General features: G+C 35.3%; 1 protein-coding gene across 10 annotated transcripts in view; it reads right to left on the bottom strand.

The window, feature by feature from the left end:
* Positions 1–24,035, bottom strand: part of RFX3 (regulatory factor X3) — a 288,861-nt gene that overhangs the window by 39,560 nt on the left and 225,266 nt on the right. For all 10 annotated transcript variants that reach the window (XM_029201564.1, XM_029201562.1, XM_029201568.1 and 7 more), the window contains 5 exons: positions 13,312–13,433; positions 11,463–11,575; positions 7,459–7,574; positions 6,867–7,021; positions 2,807–2,904 (listed from right to left, as the gene is read on the bottom strand). In XM_029201564.1, coding sequence (XP_029057397.1) covers positions 2,807–2,904; positions 6,867–7,021; positions 7,459–7,574; positions 11,463–11,575; positions 13,312–13,433 — 604 coding nt within the window. The remainder of the gene's footprint in view (positions 1–2,806; positions 2,905–6,866; positions 7,022–7,458; positions 7,575–11,462; positions 11,576–13,311; positions 13,434–24,035) is intronic.

Here is a 24,035-nt window from a genome sequence, read left to right as displayed (position 1 = left end):
TAAACTTATCGGATACAAGCAACTCTTCAGAATTTGAATTTCTGTAAAAGGGCTATCCAGAAAAATCTCCATTTGTCCTTCAAAATGTACTTTCCGGCCTTCTCCATTCTGCTCTGTGCCCAGGAAGACTAAACTGAATAGATTACATTAACTGCCTCTCTTGCCCTTTGGCTTCCAGTTGGGTTTGGCCAATGAAAGGCACTGGTAGGAGACTGAAGGATGGAAGAAAGTAGTCAAACTATTAATTCCCTCACAACCTCTGCCCTCTCCTTCATAAGGCCACAGTTCTGGAGGAAGGAGAAGATCTGATGCCATAATCACTTCTTTCCCCTTCAGACCTAGGGATGGGCAGGCTTCCCACTATTTTGCTAGTCCTGGGGTGCTGTACCATTCCTCCTTGGTTTTCTTAACTCTTTTCACACGTTTAAAAACAGACGCTTCTTAAACTCTATTCAATTATCCTCCCTTTTGGATATACCATTTTTTTCCTGCTGAAACCCTGAACAAACTGGGTTATATTGAAAGATAGCAAAGCTAACGACAAAGAAAAAGTCTAGGTAAATATCTAAATCTCATGATCTCATGAAAATTTGTTACTTGCATAGCAGATCTAATGAGGACTTTAACATATTTACAGGAATGACATTAAATTACTATGGGTATATAACAAGCAATTGATTGAACAGTCAGTTGGCTGAGCGGTAGAAGGTGTTCCACAGGCCAAAGGATGCTCTATGTTGATAGTGAGATGTTTCAGGACCATGTGGAACTTGGGGGACGTTCACATACCCCCAAAGAGAGTATTTCACATTTTCCCATCTCTGTGGTTTATACTAATCAAGGACATATCACGTGCCAGGCACTGTGTTAAATGCCTAACATACATTACCTTGCTCAATTCTCATAAACATTCTATTAGACACATGTTGTGACTTAGGGAGGTTAACGATCTTGCTCAAGGTTACACAGAAACTACAGTACAGTGGTGGGATATGAATCCAGGCATTTTGATAATAACTTTCAGTCACAACCTCATTATGCTGTTTCCACTGTCACGCTAGATCATCTTTGTTGATTAAATGCTCAGCTGAAAAAAGGCTGCATGTCCGTGAGAGAGGAATAGCAGAAGGCACCTTCCTCCAAGGTAAAGCACCCAGATCAACTCTAGAGATCAGTGAGATGGCCCATATTGCAGATGGATTGCTACCAGATCCACTTTGATGACACTGGGGCAGGAGGTACTTTTAGCTGTTTGAAAGTACTGTTATAACTATGGCTGACTTTGCAAGTTGGAAAACATTCCTCTGACCATCATAATCAAATAGCACCTCCTTTATTTGCCCACCTGAACGTGGCACTCTAGAATAGCACTACCATGGAGAGCTTTCTGCAATGACGGAAACTCTCTACTTATGTGTTACCCAGTATGGTAACTACTAGCCACATGGGTTAAGGTGCACTTGAAATGTACCTAGTGTGACTGAGGAAGTAAATTTCAATGCAATTTAATTAAATTTACAATTTAAATAGCCACATGTGGTTAGCCCTACTGTATTGACAGCACAGCTCTAAAGCAACAATCTAAGGTGGGCATATTCATGAAATGTGTCCTATACATTTTCGAGATAGAATGTGTTATTGCAAACCTTAAGCTGAAGCAGACTTGTGCTATCACAGACTTGTCAGCTACAAGAGCTTCAATTACACTCTCAAACTGAAAGCCAAGGCATATTGCTGGCATCTGACAGTAGATACAGACCCTGACAAAAGGCCACAAATGTGATTTTTGTTATCAAAGTTTAGACAGAATCAGTCCAATCTGTCATGTATGTTCACAGATTAACCTAAAGTAACATGGTTAGTAGGGGACAAAGTGGAGAGGAGAATTCATATCTCTAGCTAAATAATCCACATTCCTGAAATATACTCATCAACTATGAGATAACTGTTCTCTTTAAGAAATGATTACTTGGGCTTCCCTGGTGGCACAGTGGTTAAGAATCCGCCTGCCAGTGCAGGGGACACGGGTTCGAGCCCTGGTGCAGGAAGATCCCACATGCCGTGGAGCAACTAAGCCCATACACCACAATTACTGAGCCCATGTTCTAGAGCCCGCCAACCACAACTATGGAGCCTGTGCTCTAGAGCCCGCGAGCCACAACTACTGAAGCCCACGCACCTAGAGCCCGTGCTCCGCAACAAGAGAAGCCACGGCAATGAGAAGCCCGCGCACCGCAACAAAGAGTAGCCCCTGCTCGCGGCAACTAGAGAAAGCCTGCACACCGCAACGAAGACCCAACGCAGCCAAAATTAAATAAATAAAATAAATTTGTTTTAAAAAAATGATTACTTGATTCACAAAAGCATTCTCCAGTGTTAAAAAACCAAAACATCCTGAAAAGCAAATGGTTATTAATTTACACGAACATTTCGGAATACAATGAGTATAGTAGGGGACCTAAAAATTCTAAAACTCAAATGGAAACTATTTGAACATTCTAGGCTGTTCTTTTCAATAACTGAAATTAAGCAATCTTAAATATACACTTTAGAAAAGGGCTGATAAATACACCACATCTAAAATGTTTCTCTAGTCTCTCTGAAGGGAGCATCATCAAACAACATATCTTGTGCAAGTTCTTTACCACATGGTTATAAAATACAAATACAAAAATCAATTTAAAAAGATTTAGTTTATTATAATATTAATATTCTACGTAACATCAGCTGATAGGACAGATTTAAAATTCACAGTTCATGACGATTTCCTAAACACAAAAGAAAAAGCAAGGACATAAAAGTGTACCTTGGTTTGTATCATTCTCTGTGGAATATTGTTCATGGCATTGGAAAGCCAACCTTCAAGGCTTTTTGCAAAATTTCGAATGGCTTGGGTCAAGGCACCTAAATGTTAAAGAATAAAAGCAGAACGAAAAAGATACCAAAGAACATTAATCTTTATGCTAGAATAAGGGAAAACATGCAAGCACAACATGTGAAATAGCACAGAGCTTATATTATCCTCATTGACAGGACTTTATTTAACATTATTCCTAACTTTGAAAGAATCCAAATATTATATCATGGGCTTGTCTTTTAAAGCTATTTTGTTCCCAGATACTTAATGATACTTTGTTGGGAAATGAAAACATTCAAACATTTTTGCTTATAGCAACATATACCAGTTGTGAATATACTTATGGAATTTTTTTATCTTAGACAAAACACTCTTTTCAAAAACAGCTCTGTGCTCAAAGGCTAAGTATTTTCTTTAGAAATTCTTTATCTTGACTTTTTTCAAGCTCTTAACCTATTTTCATTTCTTTAGTTAAAAAGAAAATAATGCAAAGCTTTCTCTTTTTCTCTATGCATCTCTTTACATTAGAACATGTCAATTAGAGTAGATATCTCTCACTCGTGTTGAAAAGTAAGGTAAAATTAAAATTGCCTGCCTTGATACTTCTGGATAACTATTCTCCATTTCACTGGCAGGTAGCGATAAAAGATCACTGTGATAATAAAATTGCTGTCACAGAGGCCAATATTCTTAAGATATTCCTAAAACAGTCCATTCCATACTCTTTACATCTCTGTTAAAACCTGAATAGGGATAGGTCCCATGAGAGTAGTGTTTATGGTGGTCATAAAATGATTAGCAGCATTTTCCGTTAACAGGGGTGATTATGACTATTTTATAAGAACGGATCTGCTTACTGAGATGGCTGTATAATAGAAAACAGAATTCTTCTCTTGTTCAACAAGTAATTCAGTCAGTAGCATTTTACTTCACCTGTGCCCAAGGCTCCACAGTGTAGGGAGCAGTTTTAGACATTTAATAAGTAAGTGTTTGAAGCACCCACAACAGAAAATAAATCCCTGTGGGTTCCCTATAATGTGGGTAAGTCTTACAATTGGTAGTCCACAATAAGAGACAGAGAGGTTACATTTTTGTCCAAGGCTCCCAAGAATATTAATGTTAATGATGGGATTAAATTCCTTGGTTTTTCTTTCTGTGCTCAAATGAGTCTGACATGCTTCTTTACTACTTTTGTTAAAGCAGGGTTAGAAATAATTAACTTACTCAAATTAATTGCAAAAGATATAAATTTTACTATTCTAATAATAAAAACAACTAATTTTTAAGAATTATTTCTTTAAGTGGTCAAATGACAGAAGAGAAACTGAGATGGCTACATTTTGATTAGGAAAAACACTCAAGAAGTGCAGACTTTTAACCATGAGAATCATCTATTGGAAACACTGAGCTGGAAATTTCTTGAGAACTAAGTTTTTGAAATTTCCAAAGCTTCTCACTTCAGCCAAAAAGAAAAAAGAAAGAAAAATATTTTTCTGTTGTATTATGTACTGGAACCATGGAGGGCAGGCATGAATGGAAATGAAAAACAGTGGAAAAAAAAATTAAAGACCCTCTTTGAAACTCAGTAAAATTTCGTATAAGATTCAATTTGGCTATCTGTATTATGCAGTTTTCTATAATTAATATATAATAATTATTTAATCTGAAAAAAACAAGAACTGAGAAAAGTTACTTAAAAAATTTAATATGGGTCTTGTTTTATTTAGACACATTTAATGCTAGGGAGATTGTAAAATAAAAAGATATGCTTTGTATCTCAAATGATTGTAAGTTTTTCCTTTTTTGTACTAAATGACATTTTGGGTCACCTTTAATTATAATCATAAATTGTACATTTGAGTGTTACCAGTTGAGTTCTTACACAATTTTTTACACTTCACTTTTTTTCCCCCATTTTCAGATAAATGTATTTTAGAGTATAGTAGCTTCAAGCTGACTTTAAATTAGTGTGATATGCAGACTTTTTTGGCTAAAAAAAGGAATCCCATCTGGACAGTAAATGGTAGAGTGAAGTACTAGTAGCCAGGAAAATTAAATTTTCAAAAATAAAATTAAGTTTGTTCTCTCTATAGGGATTCATGTCAGATCAAATTGTGCAGATTGACAACTTTTTCTCATGAATGGATGGTTAGAAATTTAAAACTACTCTAAAGCTAACTTGTCTCAACCTGCTTATGATTAATATTAAAATGCACAATCAGAAGATAGTGATCTACACTGTATTTTAAGCTTTATTTTTGTTAAGTCTTGTTATAGAACAGGAATTAAAATTCCAAATTTACTTGGTAGGGTGGCACCTTAATGCACCTTGTAATTTCAGAGAAACTGTAAAACTATACTCATAATTCCTGAATTTGAGTTGTCTGAATGCAGAGACAAACTACTTGACAAAATAAAACGGTTTTCAAATCAAAATTTGCCAAAAACAAAGGTCATGTGTATTGTGTGCTTAAAAATTCTGGGGTTTAAAGCCAACTACACTTGATACGTGATTTAACTTAGGGAACCGCTGAGTTTACAAGTTAAAGTCTTGTGATGCTAACATAGAAGCAACAGATTTTAGAATTGTTTAATGAACACTGATGTTGTTGACTGGCCTCAAAAAAGAAAGCGTTCACTGACACCTTTTCTTATAGCTCATGAGAGAAATTCGTGTTGGTGGCAAGATGTCATAGGCTAATGACATACCCTATGCAACTTCTCTTAACCCTCTAGAGATTATCACTCAGAGCACAGGAAGCAAGACAAAAACAGGAAAATCAGATTCTGCAACATAAATCAGTAGAGAATTTACACGTTGAAATTTTCCATGACAACATCACTTTTAATCAATCTTTAGTCAGGAAACTTGGTGCAGATAGGGTAGAAAATATTAGTAATTTATAAAAATGTGAGACCATGGCAGCTGGATTTTTAAAAAACTAATTTCTATACAAATTTATGTATGTTTATGTGTGTGTTCATTGATATTATATGTAAATGTATGTCTAAGCATATATTTTATGGTGGTAGGGAACATATGAAGTAACGCATATCTTCCACTGTTATCATATTTTAAAAAAGAAAGTATAAACATACAAATGTTAGTATCTTCACCATTTCTTGCTAAATCCCTATTTAAATATTTTCTGGAATAATTTAACACAAATTAACTGTGAAGAGTGTACTTCGAGTACATGGCTGCTAATTTTACAAGCTAAAAGATTGCTTTTACCTTATTAATGTCATTGTAGAGTAGCAATTCTGTTCCATATCTTTAAAAGTTAAGGTTACCAGTAGGTGCTCATAAAGATGTAGACACAAGTATCCATGATGGCTCTTATAGTGACACTTGCAAAAAATAGCTTTGTTTGCAACAGGGTAGTTTAAAAAACACTATCACTTAAAAAAGTAATCTAATTTATCTACGTAATTCCTATTTGCTTCATGGCAGGAATACACTGCTAGTGCAGGTACATTGATTTTTCTCTCAAAATGCCAGTTAACCATTACTGTTAATGGAAACTGCATTTGTAGTTCTTAACGTGATGTCGGTGACAAAGTAAATGCTTTTATAAAGAAATTCAACTTCAGTAGAGACCAAGATAAATTCATTTCAAATCAAAAGCAAACATGAAAGAGGCTGGTCTAGCAATTACAGATTTCAAAAATTCGGGGCTTTATGAAGGAAACCTTTTCCTTGGGTAGAATGATTTTCACATGGTTGACTGGCCTGGGAGTGTTCTTGCAATTAGTCATTGGGGCTGTCACATCTACAGGTTGTCTTTTTTGTCAAAAAGAAAATGAAAGATTGAAAAACAGAGAATTTTTCCCTTTTTACTACAGTTTTGCTCTAGGCTGCTTTCATGCAATACTCTGTGTTGCATGTTTTCTATTTGGCAAATTTAATGAGATTAGAATCATTCTAGTTTGCAACGTCACTACCCAAAACTTCCTGGGTGGAATGTATGAGAACAAAAGCATCCGTACTTGTCTGCATTTAACTTACTAGGAATAGGTCTAAGGACGTCGGGGATGAGAATCTCCACCAAAGCCTGGTACATCCCATGGTCACAGTTACACATCCATTTCAGGATAGACTCATGTTTGCACAGAGTTATCAGCTTTGCTTTCGGAAGTCGACTTTCTATTTCACTCAGATTGCTGGTGTGAATAAATGTAGCAAATGAATAGATGGCAAATGAGGATAAAAAAGAAAATGGACTTTAAAAATAGTTTTAGTTTATCAAATATTACTGAGGTTAGAACTATACCACCATTGCCCTGGTGCCACACGGCTGGATATATATAACACTCCCCCAGAGCTGCCTATGCACGTTAATACTTTCTGACGGTATGAAAGGCAGATATGATACTAATTCCATGAGGATGAAATAGTTCTACTGCAGTCCCCCAAATCAATATAAATGGGAGCTATAATACACACGCTGAAACCTCAAAAGAGTAGTTTGTGGTTTATTTCAATCTATTCAATTAATGTTATCAGGTAAGGTTCACAACTGGTATACATATCTCTAATTTGTTAGCTGTGACATCTACTCAGCCATGAAAATGAATTGGAAAAGCATATTGATTCTGACCTTGATTCAGTAATGGTAGTGCCGTCAGCTGGAGTAGAGGGAGAATAGCGCCAGAATGTTTGCCACAATTTTTCTATCAGGCTAAATTGAAGATTCACAACAACGTCCAATATTGCCTAAAAATCAAAATGGTTATTGATATTACCTTACAAAATTTCTTATGGGGATGTGTGAGGAGTACATACTGTAACAAGACTTAAATGTAAAGATACTTTTGGGTTCATAAATTAATATGGTAAAACTGGACTAAATTTTGCCAATGGAAATGGGAAAACAAAAGAGATTAGCTAGGAAAAAACCGGGGGAAATAGCTCTTAAATGATTAAGCAGGGTAACTTGTATTCCTCCCAGAATGACCTCACGTCCCACCCTTACTTTTTCCTCTCTCTTTTCTCTCCTTTTTCCTCTCTCTTTTCTCTCCATTTTCATGCTTGCTTCCCTAACTTTTCTTTCATTCCTTAACCCACTACTTCCCCGGTTCCCTTACTATTCTCAGATCCACAGGGACACAGAACATACATTCAATTCACATCAGTCTTTACTGGACTAGCTGTGTCCACTAGCCATAAAAAAAAAAAAAAAAAGCAGAAGAGAAGGGTATGGAGGTGCTTGTGTATGGCAGACGGAGTTAGGGCTCAATCAGCTCTGGTTAGGGTTGCTGACCATGGGTTCTGGAGTGTTCCTAGCCAAGCAGAGGCTGAGGGCAGAAACTACAGAGTCAGGCTGACCTCCAGAGGGTAGTGCCTGTCTTGGCAGAAGAAAAGCACAGCAAGCACCTCTCTGTGGTCACAGAATGGCTCACATTCAATCCTCTCTCAGCATACACCCTTTAGAGAGAAGCTATAAGACTATCCCCTTTTCTAACCTCGGGGGTGGGGCCCTCACCTCCTCCTCCTTAATTTTATCTCTTAGATCTCCAGCTGCATCAAGGACATTTTTATTTTTTTGATGATGCTAAAATTTGCCACTTTCATTAACTTTTGATGATCATATTTAATTTCACCCTGCCATTGCAATTAGTCTGCAAATTCGCCTTCAGATAAAAAGCAGTCATAAAACCAAAACTTGTATGTACAAAGATCACGTGATTCTGTGATTATTTTCAGTATAAAAGACAAGTCCTCAGTATAATGTGTTTGATGTCATCAGCACTGAGAACAAAAACACGTAAAACAGTCCCTTCAAGATCTGCAAAATTCATAGAAGCTAAGAGACAGCAAGGGGCAATCGAGAGAATCAATCTGAACATTTAAGGCAGAAAGAGGAAACTGTAACTTTGTAATTCTGGAGTCTGTGCTACCCGTGTAGATCTGGCCCTGTGCATGATACAGAGAATAATTGATGTTCTATACAAAAACACTCTGAGACCAATTCAAGTATTAAGCAAAATCTGTTTGGGGGCACGTTCTGGGAACTAGTAGGAAATGTTGCAAGTAGTTGGAAAATGAAAATGGAGGGAAGGGGACTAATTAATTAACACTCTCCTCACCCTTTAATATCAGCAACAATAAAAACACAAAAGCAAGCCCTGGAAGGAAAGGCATCCAGATGTCCTTGCTCCCAGGCAAAACCCAAAACCTTCTCAGGAGGCAAATTATTATAGCTGTGCTTTCCCAAATGTAGTTTAGGCACATTCTGAGAGATGTCTATTAATGAAGCAATTAGTAATATCTGATATAATACCTTACATATTTCTAGCTATGAGACTGCTGTAAGGACACTATGCATATATTAAAAGAAAAAAATGACTGTCAGAGCATCTTGTGTAGAAAATTATATTTGTTCCTTACATAACTAGTGATACTTCCAAAATATCTTTGATAAGCCAACTGTGCAAATTCCAAATAACAGCCAAAATGGGTATATTAATCTTTCTTAAAAAACATAAATTATAGGAAATATGAAATAAAATAAGGCAAGTCACAAATTCAGTGCACCTTAAATTAAGTATCTCTTCAAATGAAATAATCTCAAATAATTCTTCTGAAAAGGACATTCATATCAGCCACATTTAGTCAGTTTTACAAATGAATAAAACATTTTATCATTTGTCCACCCACTTTTAAATATGTTCAAACTAAAATGTATGCCAAATATAGTTTAAAATAATCTGTATTTCACTGGCTCAGGGCAAACAACCATTTACAGGACTGGATCCGAGACTCAGGCACCTGTGCTTGAAAAGTTTGGAAGTGTGACAGGAAAAAATAATTAGAATTCTTCCTTTTCATATATGTCTTTATGCCCCATGAGAGATGGCACGAACACTGGTAACTCCGAAATAAATTAGGACCATTCTATGAACTGCCATTTCCCATGCAGATTAATTACTATATATGTTCATATCTCTTCATATAGAGTATTCCTGGCAATTAATGAAAATTTTGTAATCCAAAGAATATTTTCATCTTATTGGGGGAATTTTTCATTTAGATTAATTTTAATGTATATTCTTTACTAATGTAAATAATCATGCTCCAAGTTATATTTTGAATAAATATGAGCAACTTAAAACAATCCAAAATATATTTGTGTAGGCGGGGTTGCTTGAAGCAAGGTTCACCTGAACACAGAGAAATGAGAAACTGATTAGAGAATCTTTATGTAAATCTTCATTGAATATACATGGTGTTCATGCAGAAAGAAAGAGAAATTTTTTTCTAGATAGGTAAGGATCAACCAGAAATTCTCTAATATTGGGAAAAGCAGTCAAAGAGAAACAGATAGTAAGTGTTTTTCATCATAACAAGAAATGTTGGGAACAACAAACTGGTAGGACATGTTGAAAAACACTTCTGGCACACAGTTTGTTAATAAAGAGAGAACTTGCCCTTGGTTGTTAATAATCTAGCACCCCTGACAAGTACTCAGATTCACTCAAGCAGTTCTTATTTCTGGAGTGGGAAAAAAAATCTGTGAATGTTATGAGCTGAGACTTCTCACTGCATACTGCATTGTCAGCAGTCAGGAGGACTGCCCAAGGATTATCTTTTACTTCTAAGTAGATCATAAATAGCCCTGGAATAAAGCTACTTAAGTTCTAAACTGTTCCTCTTTCAAAAGGAGGGGTACTTTAGAAGACTCTTATTGCAATCTGTTATCTTCTTTCTACCAGGTGAGCTGCAGGTACGAGCGGGCTTGGAGAGAGTTCACCTCCTGGAGACAACGTAGCCAATTTTGATATAGGATACTCAGAAAGGGAGTAGGAGTAGGGATGGAAAACACCAAGAGAAAACCTAATTAACCATGAAAACAAAACAAACAAAACTACAGCCTCAATGATCCCTGGAAGGAAAACCTAAAGTGCTTTATAAAACATTTCTAGAAAATAGTTTTGATAGAAATACACAGCTATCATGTAAAATTCAAAAGGTAGAAAGAGTATATTGAAAAATTAAGTCTCTTTCCCCTGACTCCCAGTCACTAAGTTTTGTTCCCAAAGGCAACCAGCATTAATATTTTGTTCTTTCTTCTGGAGAGATGTATATAACATGTTCTTTTTCACTCAAATGATAATATATTATACTTGCTGTTTTACATCTTGCTTTTTCCCTTAAAAACAAATCCTGAAGCTTGTTCCAAAAAGTACATTTAGAGTTGCCTGTTCTTTTTAATGGCTGCATAGCATTCTACTCTATAGATCATACCATATTTTATTTATTCAGTTACCTGTTAGATATTGAAGTTATAAGCAATCTTTTTCATTAAAAACCATAATGCAACAAGCTCCCTGTACACTTATCTCTTCCCCTACATGTAAGCATTTTTCTAGAAGGAGTACCTAGAAGTGGAATTGCTTCATCAAAGGATTCGTATTAGAATAGGCTAAGAAGATGGAAAGTAAAATTTATTCTCCCCGAGACATGAAGAAAAGATAACTTATTAGTGCTCAAAGAAATATGAAGTAACTTTATCTGTCCTCTAGGAATATGTTTGATTATTTTGCTTTAGCAAGTTGCCTGGCAAAACTTAGCACGTGTCCGACTGTGTTTGAAAAGACTTACCTCACAGTGCTCTCGATAAAGACTCTGCAGTGACTTGATATCCTCAAAGGTAGTACCATCTGGCAGAGAAGAGATTTCAACTTCTCCAAACTCTGGAAGTGCTCGAGATGCATCTGTTACCATGACAACACAACAGAAAAAAAGTTATTGTGGATGGTGCCAATTACAGCTTAATGAGGGCAAATTTAAGAAGATTAAAAAGGAAAAAAATTTAAAGGTCAGTGGTCCAAAAAGCAAGGACTTTTCATATTAGTATTTTATAAACAAAACTTAGCAGCAGCAGCAGCACCAAAGAATAGAGAGGATACTTCTAAAATTTTGGAGAAACTAAATTTTCACTATGATTATATTGGAAATAACACATCTCAGTGTCTCTCAATATAGGACCCCTATGATAAGAAAAATACCTTGAGCTGGGCAGTATCAATTTTAGTTATTTTTATCATTATATTACTTAGGTACATAAAAATAAATCTAGCTTTAAACTTATTATGCTTATACCTCTCATATAATCATAAACCAAAAGACCTACGAAATAAGTACAAAGAAACCTAAAAAAATAACATTAAACTTAACAACATTAATTTGATATGATAGATGATGCTGTTGTCCTGTAACTAAATTACCTCTTGCAACATGAATATGGTATTGACTGCTGCAGCGCAGGATCTTTTGAGTTTGATAACCCTATACCAACACGTACTTCATGATGGCTGGTTCTCCCATTATGCTTCTATATTCAAATGAGCTGTGAAACTTTCCTCTACACAGAGCATTGGGACATCATTTAGCCTTCCCTTGGTATGAAGGCGTAATTTACACAGTAAATCTCTCTCTATTCTTTTCTCATTGGCTCTGGACAATAATGCAATACACTTTGGTGCCAACCTTATGATAAATTCAAATACAAATGTGGAAACTAAAATTGCAGAACAGTATTCGTTCTAGTCTTCCAGGTGATCCAGAATATGCTTTTATTTTTTTTTAAGATTATAATTGAAATAATGACACAAAATAAAAAACATAAAGATTCTTGCTGAAAGCTCAAGGGTCTACAAGAATATACTTGAGGACTCTAGTTTGGGAATGCTGCCATAATGCTTTCATCTTCAGTAGCCATTCTGACCCCAGAGTACATTTCAGTTGTCTTTGTCAGAAAGTGCACATAGACACATATACACACACACAGACACATACACACACGCACTCTCTGAGAGCTTCTACTTATCTTGATCTGTTGTACCGAAACTATGCATGTTCATCTCTAGAAGAGCTGTCAATTAAAGTGCCATTTTTGCACCTTTAGCTATGACAGGAATATGCAAAATGTTCAAGTTCCACTTCCTTAACTCTTTAAATAACAAGAAACATGCATACCATCTATAAAATTACAAAAGTAGGAAATACTGTGATCAATTTAAAAGAATAAATTACTTTTTAAAAGTTTATAATAATTTTTTCTAATCTGAGACTAAATGCATATGCAACTTTATACGCAGGAAATGAGAATTCTTTTTGGCACTTCAAGTTACTACTGAAACTACCACACAATTTTGATCATAAATGCCCAATTAATACAAATTCTGGAAAACAATTTCATAGAAATAAGCCTTTAATTCAGATGCATTTAAAAGTTCTACATAGCTTGAGATTTTAAAAAATAAGCTCTTTTTCTATGAAAAAGTAGAAATGAACTAGAACTATCATACAATGTGCATAGTTTCAGCACACAAAAAAAATCTATGTAATTAACATCTGTAATAGACATTGTACTTGGAGAAAACACTACTGTTGTTCTCTTGTTTTCAAAATCCTGATAGCAACTAATATGCATTACACCTTAACATACCTAAAAACTGTTGATGATGTTGACTTTGGGCAATTACAGTTTGCTCAACAGATGTGCCTGTCTGTTGACCACTTCCTGTGAAACCATCTGCAACCCCATCCACTTTCTGCATAGGCTTGTACCTAAAAATATTAGATGGGAAAAAACAAATAAACCAAATTATTCCTTGCTTTTTTGTACTACACAAAACTCCCAAGGCATTCAATTTTGTTCTGTCTTCTTTAATGTCTTACGATAGTTGTAAGAATTTCTTCCTTGACAGTCTCATAAAGTTAGGATGAAGAAATTTTTAAAATTGTAAAAAGGAAAAAGAAGGGGAGGGGCTTAGGAAGGGGACCCATTTTCGAAAATTCAGAAATTTAGCTAAGAATGAAAGCGTTATGAGGTATTTCTTTGGACAACAGTAGCAAAGATGTCCATGATTATAGTTTTAATACACAGTTTGAACGTAACTTTTAATGGCCAATGGATCAAGGGAGAAACATGTTAAATACATTGGGATGTTAATCTGAATTAAGATCCAGGACATTGGGCCTGAGAAATGTTAATGAATGGCTTTCATTTAATTTATATCTCCAAAATATGATTCAGCCTACAAACTCTACCATACTGTTTTTCATATCACCTAAAGCCTCCCATGCATATCAACACATTCATCTCCTTTGACTCCTGTCCACATCTGCAAATACAAAGACCATAAGCATCAGCTTGCAGCAAAATGCATGCAAAAATCCATCTACAAACCTAGGTTATCAAATTTAAAAAATAAAAAGAATCAAAGTCAGCTACAATTATGTATTTATATTTAGGTCCTCGTTATACAAACTCATGAACGTTCCATACTGCTAAAATAGAGAAAATATGCTTCAGCAGCACAGGCAAGAAGGGAAAGACTGCTTGGGAGAGAAATACCGCATACAAAAAATGCATAGGTAAGTCTCCTAGGATAAGCAAATACAAAGTAAGATATAAGCAGCAACTATAATTTCTTCTTTCTCTAAGATTTCATATTTTTCTTCATTTTAGAAATTTAAAAAAACAGATAAACGCAAGAAAAAGTTAAAATCTACAATGAGCTTATTACCTAGAGATATCATCATGCACGTTATGTTGTTTGTCCTTCCATTTTTTCCCATTTCTAATTATATTTATAAACAGAACCACCTAATATTCTCACCATCCAGATACTTGACTCGTACACTGATACCATAAGTTAACTGTATCATTAATATGAAGTTACTGTAAGTAACAATGTCCCCACTACATGAACAAGATACACTCAAAGATGCCTGCACTCAGACAACAGATAGAAAATGAACGGACCTGGTGAAACACTACACAAACTAACGCTGACGTTGCCTTAGGAAATGATTCAATCTTGAATGTTATTAATTATGACTTAGATAAATGAAATTTCCACGAAAAACTGCAAAGTCACTCATAATGACATTTACATGTATTTCTTATGTGATAGCATCTCACAAAGAACTATATGAAAAGCAAAAATAAAGTTAGAAGATGAACAGGGTGAAAAAAGGGTACAACACACTCATTCTTGTTATCATTTTAGTGATGACCCTGTACCACCAAAATGTTGGTTGTTATTTTCTGATGATATAAAAGAACTCAAACCTATTCTTTTCATTAATGGAAAAAAAATGTGGAAGAACTCTTCAATTGGGGCCACACCAAGAGATAACACAAGGGTTAGTATTGTGATGTGCTAGAAGTGCCATTTCTAAAAAATTGAATGTTTTCCTGATTTTTTTTTTTCCTCCTTAAAGAATCATCTTAGAGAGGCAAAAAAAAAAAAAAAAATCCTTGTGAGGCAAGAACTTGGGGTACTTGTGTGGGGCAGCAGTTGCTAGCCAGTCTGTTCTAGAAGACTTGAACGATTTTATCTTTAGGGCATGTATTTAGGGACGCTTTTGTCCTCATTGATCCATTCCAGGTTTCATTTGATTTTAGCCTCCTTTTTTCAGCTGTGAAGTTCTATATCGCTAATAAAAGAGGCTAAAATTGTTTAACCATGTTTCTTCATTTACGTTAATGGAGTTTGGGGTTCATGGAGTTAATAAACAAAAGTGGTTAAAGGGATTTGAATTATTTACTCTGGAGAAGAGAAAAATGGAAGTATTTCCTATAGTCTTCAATTATATTAACTTTCAGTATAGGATGAGACAGTAATTATTAGACTTTGCCCAGCTATGCTTTATCCTGCACAGCATCTAATATACTACAGATGTTTAATAGGCACAAATATCAAGGACCGTAAAAGGATATGACATATATTCATCTTAGACTGACATATAGACATCTGACAGATGCTATGTCACTGTCTACTTGCACATAGTGCTTAGCAAGCCTGTAGTCTGCAAGCAAAATTATCTGCTTCCTTAGAAAGATGTAGACAGCAGCAGTTCCAAACGAGAAAGAGATTTTTTTAATAAGCACTCAAAGTCACAATACATTAAAATTAATGTATGATTATGCTTAATAATAATGATATTGAGTGGGAAGGACTGATTAGAGGTACATTCTATTATACAGGAGATGGAAAATACATCAAGATTAGCTTGTAGAAGAAAAGGAAATAAGTTGATTAATTCTGGAGAAACTGTACAGGTCAGTACTTAAGAACAAATCTTACTTAGGAGAGGTGAAGAAAAAAGAAAATACAGTCAGAATTGTAAAATGAGAGGTCTAATTCTAAGCTCAGAGTAAGGGTCACAAAGTGAAAGGTAGACTGAATGGATTGGGCGAAGATGCACTATGTGTATCCATTCTTGCTTGCCTGGGTTAGCAAGAATAGGACCTCTATAAGCCAGAACCTTCCATTCTATCTCTTTAGAGAAAGGTGTGAAGACAGGTTTGGGAGGGCTTTGTGACATAAAGAATGACATCAGAAAGGGCAGGGATAGGGCTCATATAAAGAACAGTATTAGTGTTGGCCTATAAGTATAAGAGAGCTTCCAGGGAGTGCTGACTTTTGCTTTTCCTGCTTTAAGTAGTGGCATATCCACAGTGTATTGCCTGGCACTGTATTGATACTTAAAAGGAATCACCAGAAATTAGAAATACTGAACTGAGGAAAGCTAGATGTTCCTTTTCCTGATGTCCTGTCTAAGGAAAACATCCTATCCCTGCCATTACCTCAGGCACACAATAAATAAGCTAAGCAAATAATTGTGGTAACTGACTCTTCTGGAAGAAACAGTTCTAGATGATATTATGTTAGGTTTTGAAACCTAATTGTATATCAGTATCTGGGTAGATTTCAAAAAAAAATTCAAATGCTTGGCTCACCCTAGATCTACCGAACAAAATCTTTGAGAATGGGGATTAGGAATTTATTATTTTAACTAGCTTCTCATGTACTTCTTAAGTAGCCTGCACAGAACTAGACCACAGGAGCTTCTTGGACCAATAATAAATTCCTTCAGCCCAATTGTAGAAATACAATTATAACATTAGAGAAAAGTCATTTTTTATAAAATAAGTCATCATTTTTCAATTTTTCAATAAACTACATTTGGAATGTAAATAACTATCTCTGAATGGATGGTGGATGAATGAATGAATGTATGAATGAATGCTCAAGGTAACACTTCATTTTATCACACCATCAATTGATCTTAACATACAGCAAATCTATTTAACAAATATTTGTTGAGTATTTACTATGGGTAAAGTATTGTAGGGGCATGACTTTGAAAAGGCTGTGTATAAATGGAATTTTTCCAGGATGTTTTTTAATATTCCATTGACTTACATGATAATCCAACATTATCTTAGCTCTGATTGAATTTCAAGTGACTTTTTAACAGTGAAACACAGCTTTCAGATTTCCTATCTCTCTCTCTCTTTTAACAGAAAATAATCACTATTTAAATACTAAATTGTAAAAAAAAAGATATGTTTTCTACTGAAAAAAATTCTTTGTTGAATCTTTTAAAAAACTGAACTCTTTAGTATTTAAGAATTCTCTGCTTTTACTCCCATTTATTTTACAAATTCATTGTTTTAGAATAGGTTTTCTTATAGTAGATTCTTAGTGCTCTTGAGCTGTGTGTGCTCTGAGAAAGACCTGTACTACATCAAATGAAGAAACAGCTCTTGGTTTCAAAATTAGTTAACAGGCTAATGATAATTTTAACAGCTTGCAACTCCCTGGGCAATCAAAGCTAAAGTTGTTAATGATTAAGAAATCAAAGAAACTCTAATACTTTAATAGCTGAGCGTATGCATGAAACCTGTCACTAACACAGAAACTTGGAAAATTATTAGGAATCTTCCCCCATGGGGTTAGTCATAGCTGTTATTTAGAACTTGGACAGCTGTAACTCTACTGTAAAATAATATCTAATTCTGTCAGTAATATCACACATAAAGACACTGAAGGAGTCCAATGGAAGGCAAAGAATGGTATATAGTTACCATCACATTCAACTAACAGTAGCAGGTGGAAGGATTTTCAACAGACTAAATGAAACATTTGTAAAACTACCTTTGAATCAGGTGAAAAATGCACATGAAAGATGCAAAATCTGAGCTGTACAGGCATTTAGAGTCATTATTATGTTTATAAGTCTAGAAGGTACACAATCATTTGATTTGCATGATAATCGGGACAAAAGGTTAAAATTTTCTACTGGAATCTTGAGATACTCTTTGGAAAAATTGTCCCAGAAAAGTTTTAGATGATTTGAGGTCTGAAATGAACTAAATGATATAAACATGAACAGATCAGAAGAAAATCTTTTCAGAATAGTAATGAACTCCTTGATGTCACACTGAATACTTCTATATCTAAACAACTTCTAACATCAACCCTGCTGGTTAATGATAGTTATTACATCTCTTCAATCCTTGTTGGTGGCTCTCACAGTATTTGTCTTGTCATTAGCTCTACATCTATAATTGGGAAAGGATAGGAGGAAAAATTAAATTCAAATGGGGGTATTTGTATCAATTGCATCAGTTTTAGTAGGAAATGTGGGAGAGGTAGGAAAGGGAAGAGGCTGAAGCTGCTGGCTGAAATAGAAGTCTATGGATCATTCATTCATTTCACAAATGACAATGTGCTTACTGCTCTCCTAGGTGTTGAAAGAGGCAAATAAGATTCCCTTATCTCATGAATTTCTTCACTGAGTTCTCCTAGCGTAGGTAATTTAGGGTTAACTGTATAGAACTGATATATTCTTGCTACAAGTATGTATGACACCTTTAGGATACTTCTTTTGTCTACAGCTGGTCCTTTCTGTTAAACTGATCCTACAGGAATGTTCTCACTCTTCCTTTATTTGGAGAATGACAACCTGACTCCACCTGATGTCAAGGCAGCAACAAAAACGAAAAAGGGCATCTGAAGCTCTATCTAGGAAAAAACAAATTAGCTTCTTGCATACAGTAAAATTAAATGAGCCTCAGTTTCCATATCAGTAGATAACGATATAATTGCCAAATGAGATCTTGCACATAAAGTGCTTATTGATGAACAATTTACAAGTTCAATAAATATTCATCAGAAGGATAAGTGGGAACTGTTAGTAGTAACAAACTTTACATGAATTACTATACTTAATAATTACTGAATGTGATTATTTATGATTCTCCCATCTTCAATGGAAAATATATTTACAGCAAGGACTCGCTGCAGTGGCAGTGAACATTAAATACCTCAGTGCCAAGATTCCTTGTTTGTCTCCTAAAAGCCAAATGCAGATACATGATCATCCTCCCACTAAAGACTCCTGCCCTCCTGCCACCCTCAGCTGCCTCAGAGCAATTTACCAGCCCTAGACGCTTATCTCTGTAATGACCCCAGGGAATTTATGGCCAGGAGAGGAATTGTAAACTATTTACATCAATCACAGGCCTGGAAACCACAGGCCTGGAGGTACAAAGAAATGGAAGCCAAACTTGCCCAACTGCCAGGCTTCATTCTTCTCCAAAACAGCCTTATTCTTAAAGAAATATTTTCTAAAGAAATATTTTCTCTAGTGCATATGGTATAATAATGATAATAATTATTATTTTATCCTATCACTTGGATATTTCTGGTTATAAAGCCCTTTATATACTTTTTTCCACTTGAACTTCAAAAAAATCTTTGAGGTAGTCTATTATTATTTCCATTTTGCAGATGAAGAAACTGAGGTTCAGTGAAGTTCAGTCACACACACTGAAGTGCCAAAGCAGCCTGTATTCAAATCCCTATTTCCCACCTTTAAATATAAGGTTCATTCCACTAATCTATGAAACTATATTAAGAAAGGTCTTCAAATGACAAAGGTTCTTGTCCTCACTCCTTAGGAACACGCATGCTTTCACATCTGTCTACAGCCAACTAGCCTTGCTGTCCCATCTCTCCAATGGCCTCTATTTTCCTCTCCTCAGTGCCACAAAGGTTTCTTCTTTCACAGAATCCAATTCCTATGAAAAGACCATTCACAGAGGCAGAAAGTGGCACATTTCCTCACTTATTTAGGATATACTCAAGTGTGATTTTCCCCTTAAATTTTATTACATGTGCACATTTCTCTTTGGGTTATATTACCCCTTCAAGGACGGAATTCTTATAAGAACAAAGACAAGAGGACTGGTTTCTTGTCCTGGTTTCTATATTATCGTGGATACGTTATCTATCCTTTATGGACTTCGGTTTTCTCATCAAGAGGATGAGGTGCGCTAGGTGACCTCCCCCTTCCAGCTCTAACTTCTATGACTCTGTGAATTCTCTTTTAGTTGTGATGGACATATTCTATATGCAACCATTGATTGTTATGTATTTGTTGAAGGAATGATATATGCAGTTTAATACTTTGAGAATGGCTACTGGGATCAAACACAGCCAAGCACATTGTCAAACACACTTGGCTCTATTCCACCACTTTTGCTACTAGGATTTGGAAGAATAGCTGACATACATGTGCCAACACTCTCTGAGTGCTTCTTTTAAATATTAGAAATAAACTGCTGCAAACATTTTTACTTAGTTTGTAAAGCTGAAAATTACTCATCTCCTTTTTGCTCTATAATAACCTAATTTATTTATTGTCTAAATTAGGGTAAGCAAATTAGTCCATAAGTGAATTTCCTTGAAAACTGAAGACTACCTCATTTAAGTGCAGAAGTTATTTTCACATGAAATATTTTCAACAGAAGGTATTAAAAGAAACCAACTATTACACATTCTCCTGTTTCCTTAACCAGGGTAGTTAACCTCTTCTTGATTACCTATAATGTCATCAACATGCCAAATAGTTATTACACTGTGTTAGACTAGATTTTAGCCACTATAGTGATACTTAAAGGGCCTACTGGAATGCCTAGGTCTATGTGTCCTTCCACTGAATATATACAGACTGCTGAGCTGAGTAACCCAAAAGTGAATCGAAGACCCTAGTCTACTTATATTTCCTCCTGCCAGCTGTTATATCTCATGATTGCCTATGAATCAAGTGGGCTCTAATCTGCTCCTTTATTTTAGGTAAATGACTTGAGGATGGCTTCATCTTTTCAATTAAGCTAAACTAAGGGCTCTGTGACATCTGTTTTACAGTCAGAAGCTGTTTCCATTTATTTCCAGACTCATGGTTATGTTCCCATATGGTGGTGTTGCTGGGAATCTGATTTGTAGATAAGGGGAAATTTCCTCTACTACCCTATCAAAGCTTCAAATGAGATATTGTATGTAAAGGAGCTCTAAAAATTATAAAGCTATGCAAAACAATAACCATCATTAATGCTACAACTACAATGGTTCCAAACTTATCAGAAAAAATGTACAAATTTTTATTTGATAAAATAATCACTGCATATAATTGAATTTTCTTACTATAGGAACAGGTGAAGCATGTACATTTATACTATGGAAGATGTGCACATATAGATGTATACAAAAAACCTTGAGGCATTTAAACAATTTGAATATTCCAAAATATTAAATACTAGTATAAAATATTTTAAACCTTTCAAATGTCACTTGTACTTTAACAGGAGAATGGCAGGCTCTTCTTATGTGAAATTTAATATATTCAGTAGAATCATTTGAGTTTTGGAATCACCTTATTTTATAAGCCATAAAACAAACAGTACAATGAGTCCCTTTTTCATTGTTTTCAACAAATACTCTTAACCCTTGAATCCAGACTCAGGAAGAGACACTTTTCCTCTCCTGTCCAAGTGTTTCCTCTAAATGCGGTAACTGGCTTCACTTAAGGCCTATCAATGTTGCCAGTGATATAATCCTTCAAAGAGACAACAGAAACCTCCCTCTGTCCTAATCCCAGTGAGGGGTTGGTGAAGTTGATAACACTAACAATGCAAGCAGTTATCCAAGACACCATTCCAAGAGCAACTGTCCATAATCCAAAATTGTACCATTAAAAAACAACAACAACAAATTAAAGGAAGTTTCAGTGCTTTGGTTCTCTAACATTCTTATTTCATAAGAAAGCAAACATTATAAGAAACTAAAGTCGGTACAATTTATGAATATTACTGAGAATTTTATATCACTTTTTAAATACAACCATATTATGTCTAATTCTAAAAGCAATAATACTTATATTGCAGGGTTTTCATGGCTCATCAATCTTTATAGCCCTGAAATTTGTTTCATAAGGAGACCTTTGTAATTCCTTGGTCTTGCTTACCTAACCCAGGCTTTGTATAAAGAATGTCTCTTGAAGGTTTCCATTTCCATGAAAACTTGCTAGGATTCTTTGCAGTGAAATCACTGGACGAAGTAAGTTTCAGTTGTCTTGAGTGCAATTTACCAAGGTATTGTTCATATTTAAGTTTGAGTATATATTATTTTTGAATTAATCTTTTTTTTCTTTATTGCACCAACATCTCCAATGTGTAGTACTGCTATGCATGAGCGCAGAGACCACACCAGAAAGTAAAAGCTATGGTATTGCCACTAACAGGTGGAAACAATAATGGTAACTCATGACAACAACAGTTTATTTCAATTCACACAAACTCTGTCTCCAACTATACAAGGGACTGTTTTATGGCTTTTTTTCCCCAGAGCCCTTCTTAGTATATTTCACTGACTATACCTCAAAAAACAGGAATCAGCAATTTAAAAAATAAGTTTGAGAAAACATAATAATTTATATAATAGCCAATCTTGAACTGACTCTTCAGTCTTGCAATACTCTCACTAGAAATTATGACTGTGTTAAAGCCACTTAACAAGTGTCTTTATTTCCAGTCTCTTCCCACTAAATATGTCTTGCCCCAAATCAAAAAGTAATCTCTCTAGAAAAAATGTGAAAGTGTCATTGTTTTGCTTGGAAGCAAGTCTTTGAAGACTTGCACAGTATCTAAGCACAAAGAACAAACTCATTAGCTTCATATACAACCAAATCCCTTCATCTATGTATGATCCAAACTACTTTTAAAATCTCATCTCCCATTAAAGTACCCAATCTTCTTCTCAATTCTTCTCCTGCAATATCAACCTCACCAGATCAGAGTGCATTCACCAAAGACATCATGGACCCTCTCGGTGGTGATTTTGTTTACATTCCCTCTGCCTGAATGTTCCTCTCTTTTTCTGATCCCTCAAATTCCCTACTGAAATAGCACTTTCTCTGTGAAACTTCCCAATCCTCCCTCTCCCAGACTTTGCTGAAATAGTTCAGCAAAGTACTCCAATAGTTCCTTGACCAAAGCTTTGTTTTAGCATTTCTTAGGTTGTATTACTTAAAAAAAAAAATTCCCATGTGCCTTCTCATCTAATTTCTTAACTCCTCAAAGGTAAGGACTGTGTCTTATCTCTGCACACAGGGCCTAGCACATGGTAGAGACTCAATTGGTGCTTGCTGACTAAACAGATGAAGGACTACTGTGTGATATACTTTCTTCTCCAGCAGCTACTTGGAACTAAGGCTTCTGATTAAGCTAGTATGATGTGCAGGAGATCTCACCACAGTGACTCACCATCCCAGATCAATGGCTTAGGGAGACTGATCAATGGATTAGGCCAACTGCACCAGGTGCAGTCCTCCTTTCTCCTACCTAATTTTGCATGTTCAATTGAAAAGAAAAACTGTAGCTACTGTCATGGTTGAGCTATACTGGTAAAGAGGGAAAGATTTTTCACTTTACTCCAAACTGTGATATAAGTCACATGAGACAGAAGGCCCTTGGCTATGTAGCAGCATTATGGGCTTGTACAAATCATTTAACCTCTCTGGGATTTATCTGAAAAAACAGGGGTCTTCATGCTTTGACTGCCACAAGGCTGAGGGGCCAGACTAGACTGATATATTTTTCAATTCTAAGATCTATGATTCTATTCATCCATCCATTCATCCATCCATCCATCCATTCATGAATGCTTAAGATCTTTTATAGCTCTAATATCTACAATTATACATCTAGGAAAGTTGGAGTCAAAGAAAATGTAAGATGTCCCAAACATTCTGCAAGAATTTACACTGTCAAAAAGAATGACCTGCAGGATATGCAGATTAACAAGTAAGAAGCTCATGAATACTGACAAGTTTCTCCAGATGCTCCTTACAGTTTGTGTTTAGTTTCCTTATCTGAATAGTTTGGGATGTCACATTTACTTAAAGGCGACAAACACGCTGTCTGGTAAGTAATTGTGAAAGATTTGGAAAATAGAATGAAATTCTAAATCATATTTGAGAACTGTCTGTAGTGAAAGCATACCAGCAATAGCGACATTCTTGCACACTTAG

This window comes from Monodon monoceros, unplaced genomic scaffold (genome assembly GCF_005190385.1).
Source record: "Monodon monoceros isolate NGI ecotype Baffin Bay Population unplaced genomic scaffold, NGI_Narwhal_1 Super_Scaffold_5, whole genome shotgun sequence".
Classification (NCBI taxonomy): Eukaryota; Metazoa; Chordata; class Mammalia; order Artiodactyla; family Monodontidae; genus Monodon; species Monodon monoceros.
This window is presented reverse-complemented; position numbering and strand designations above follow the sequence as displayed.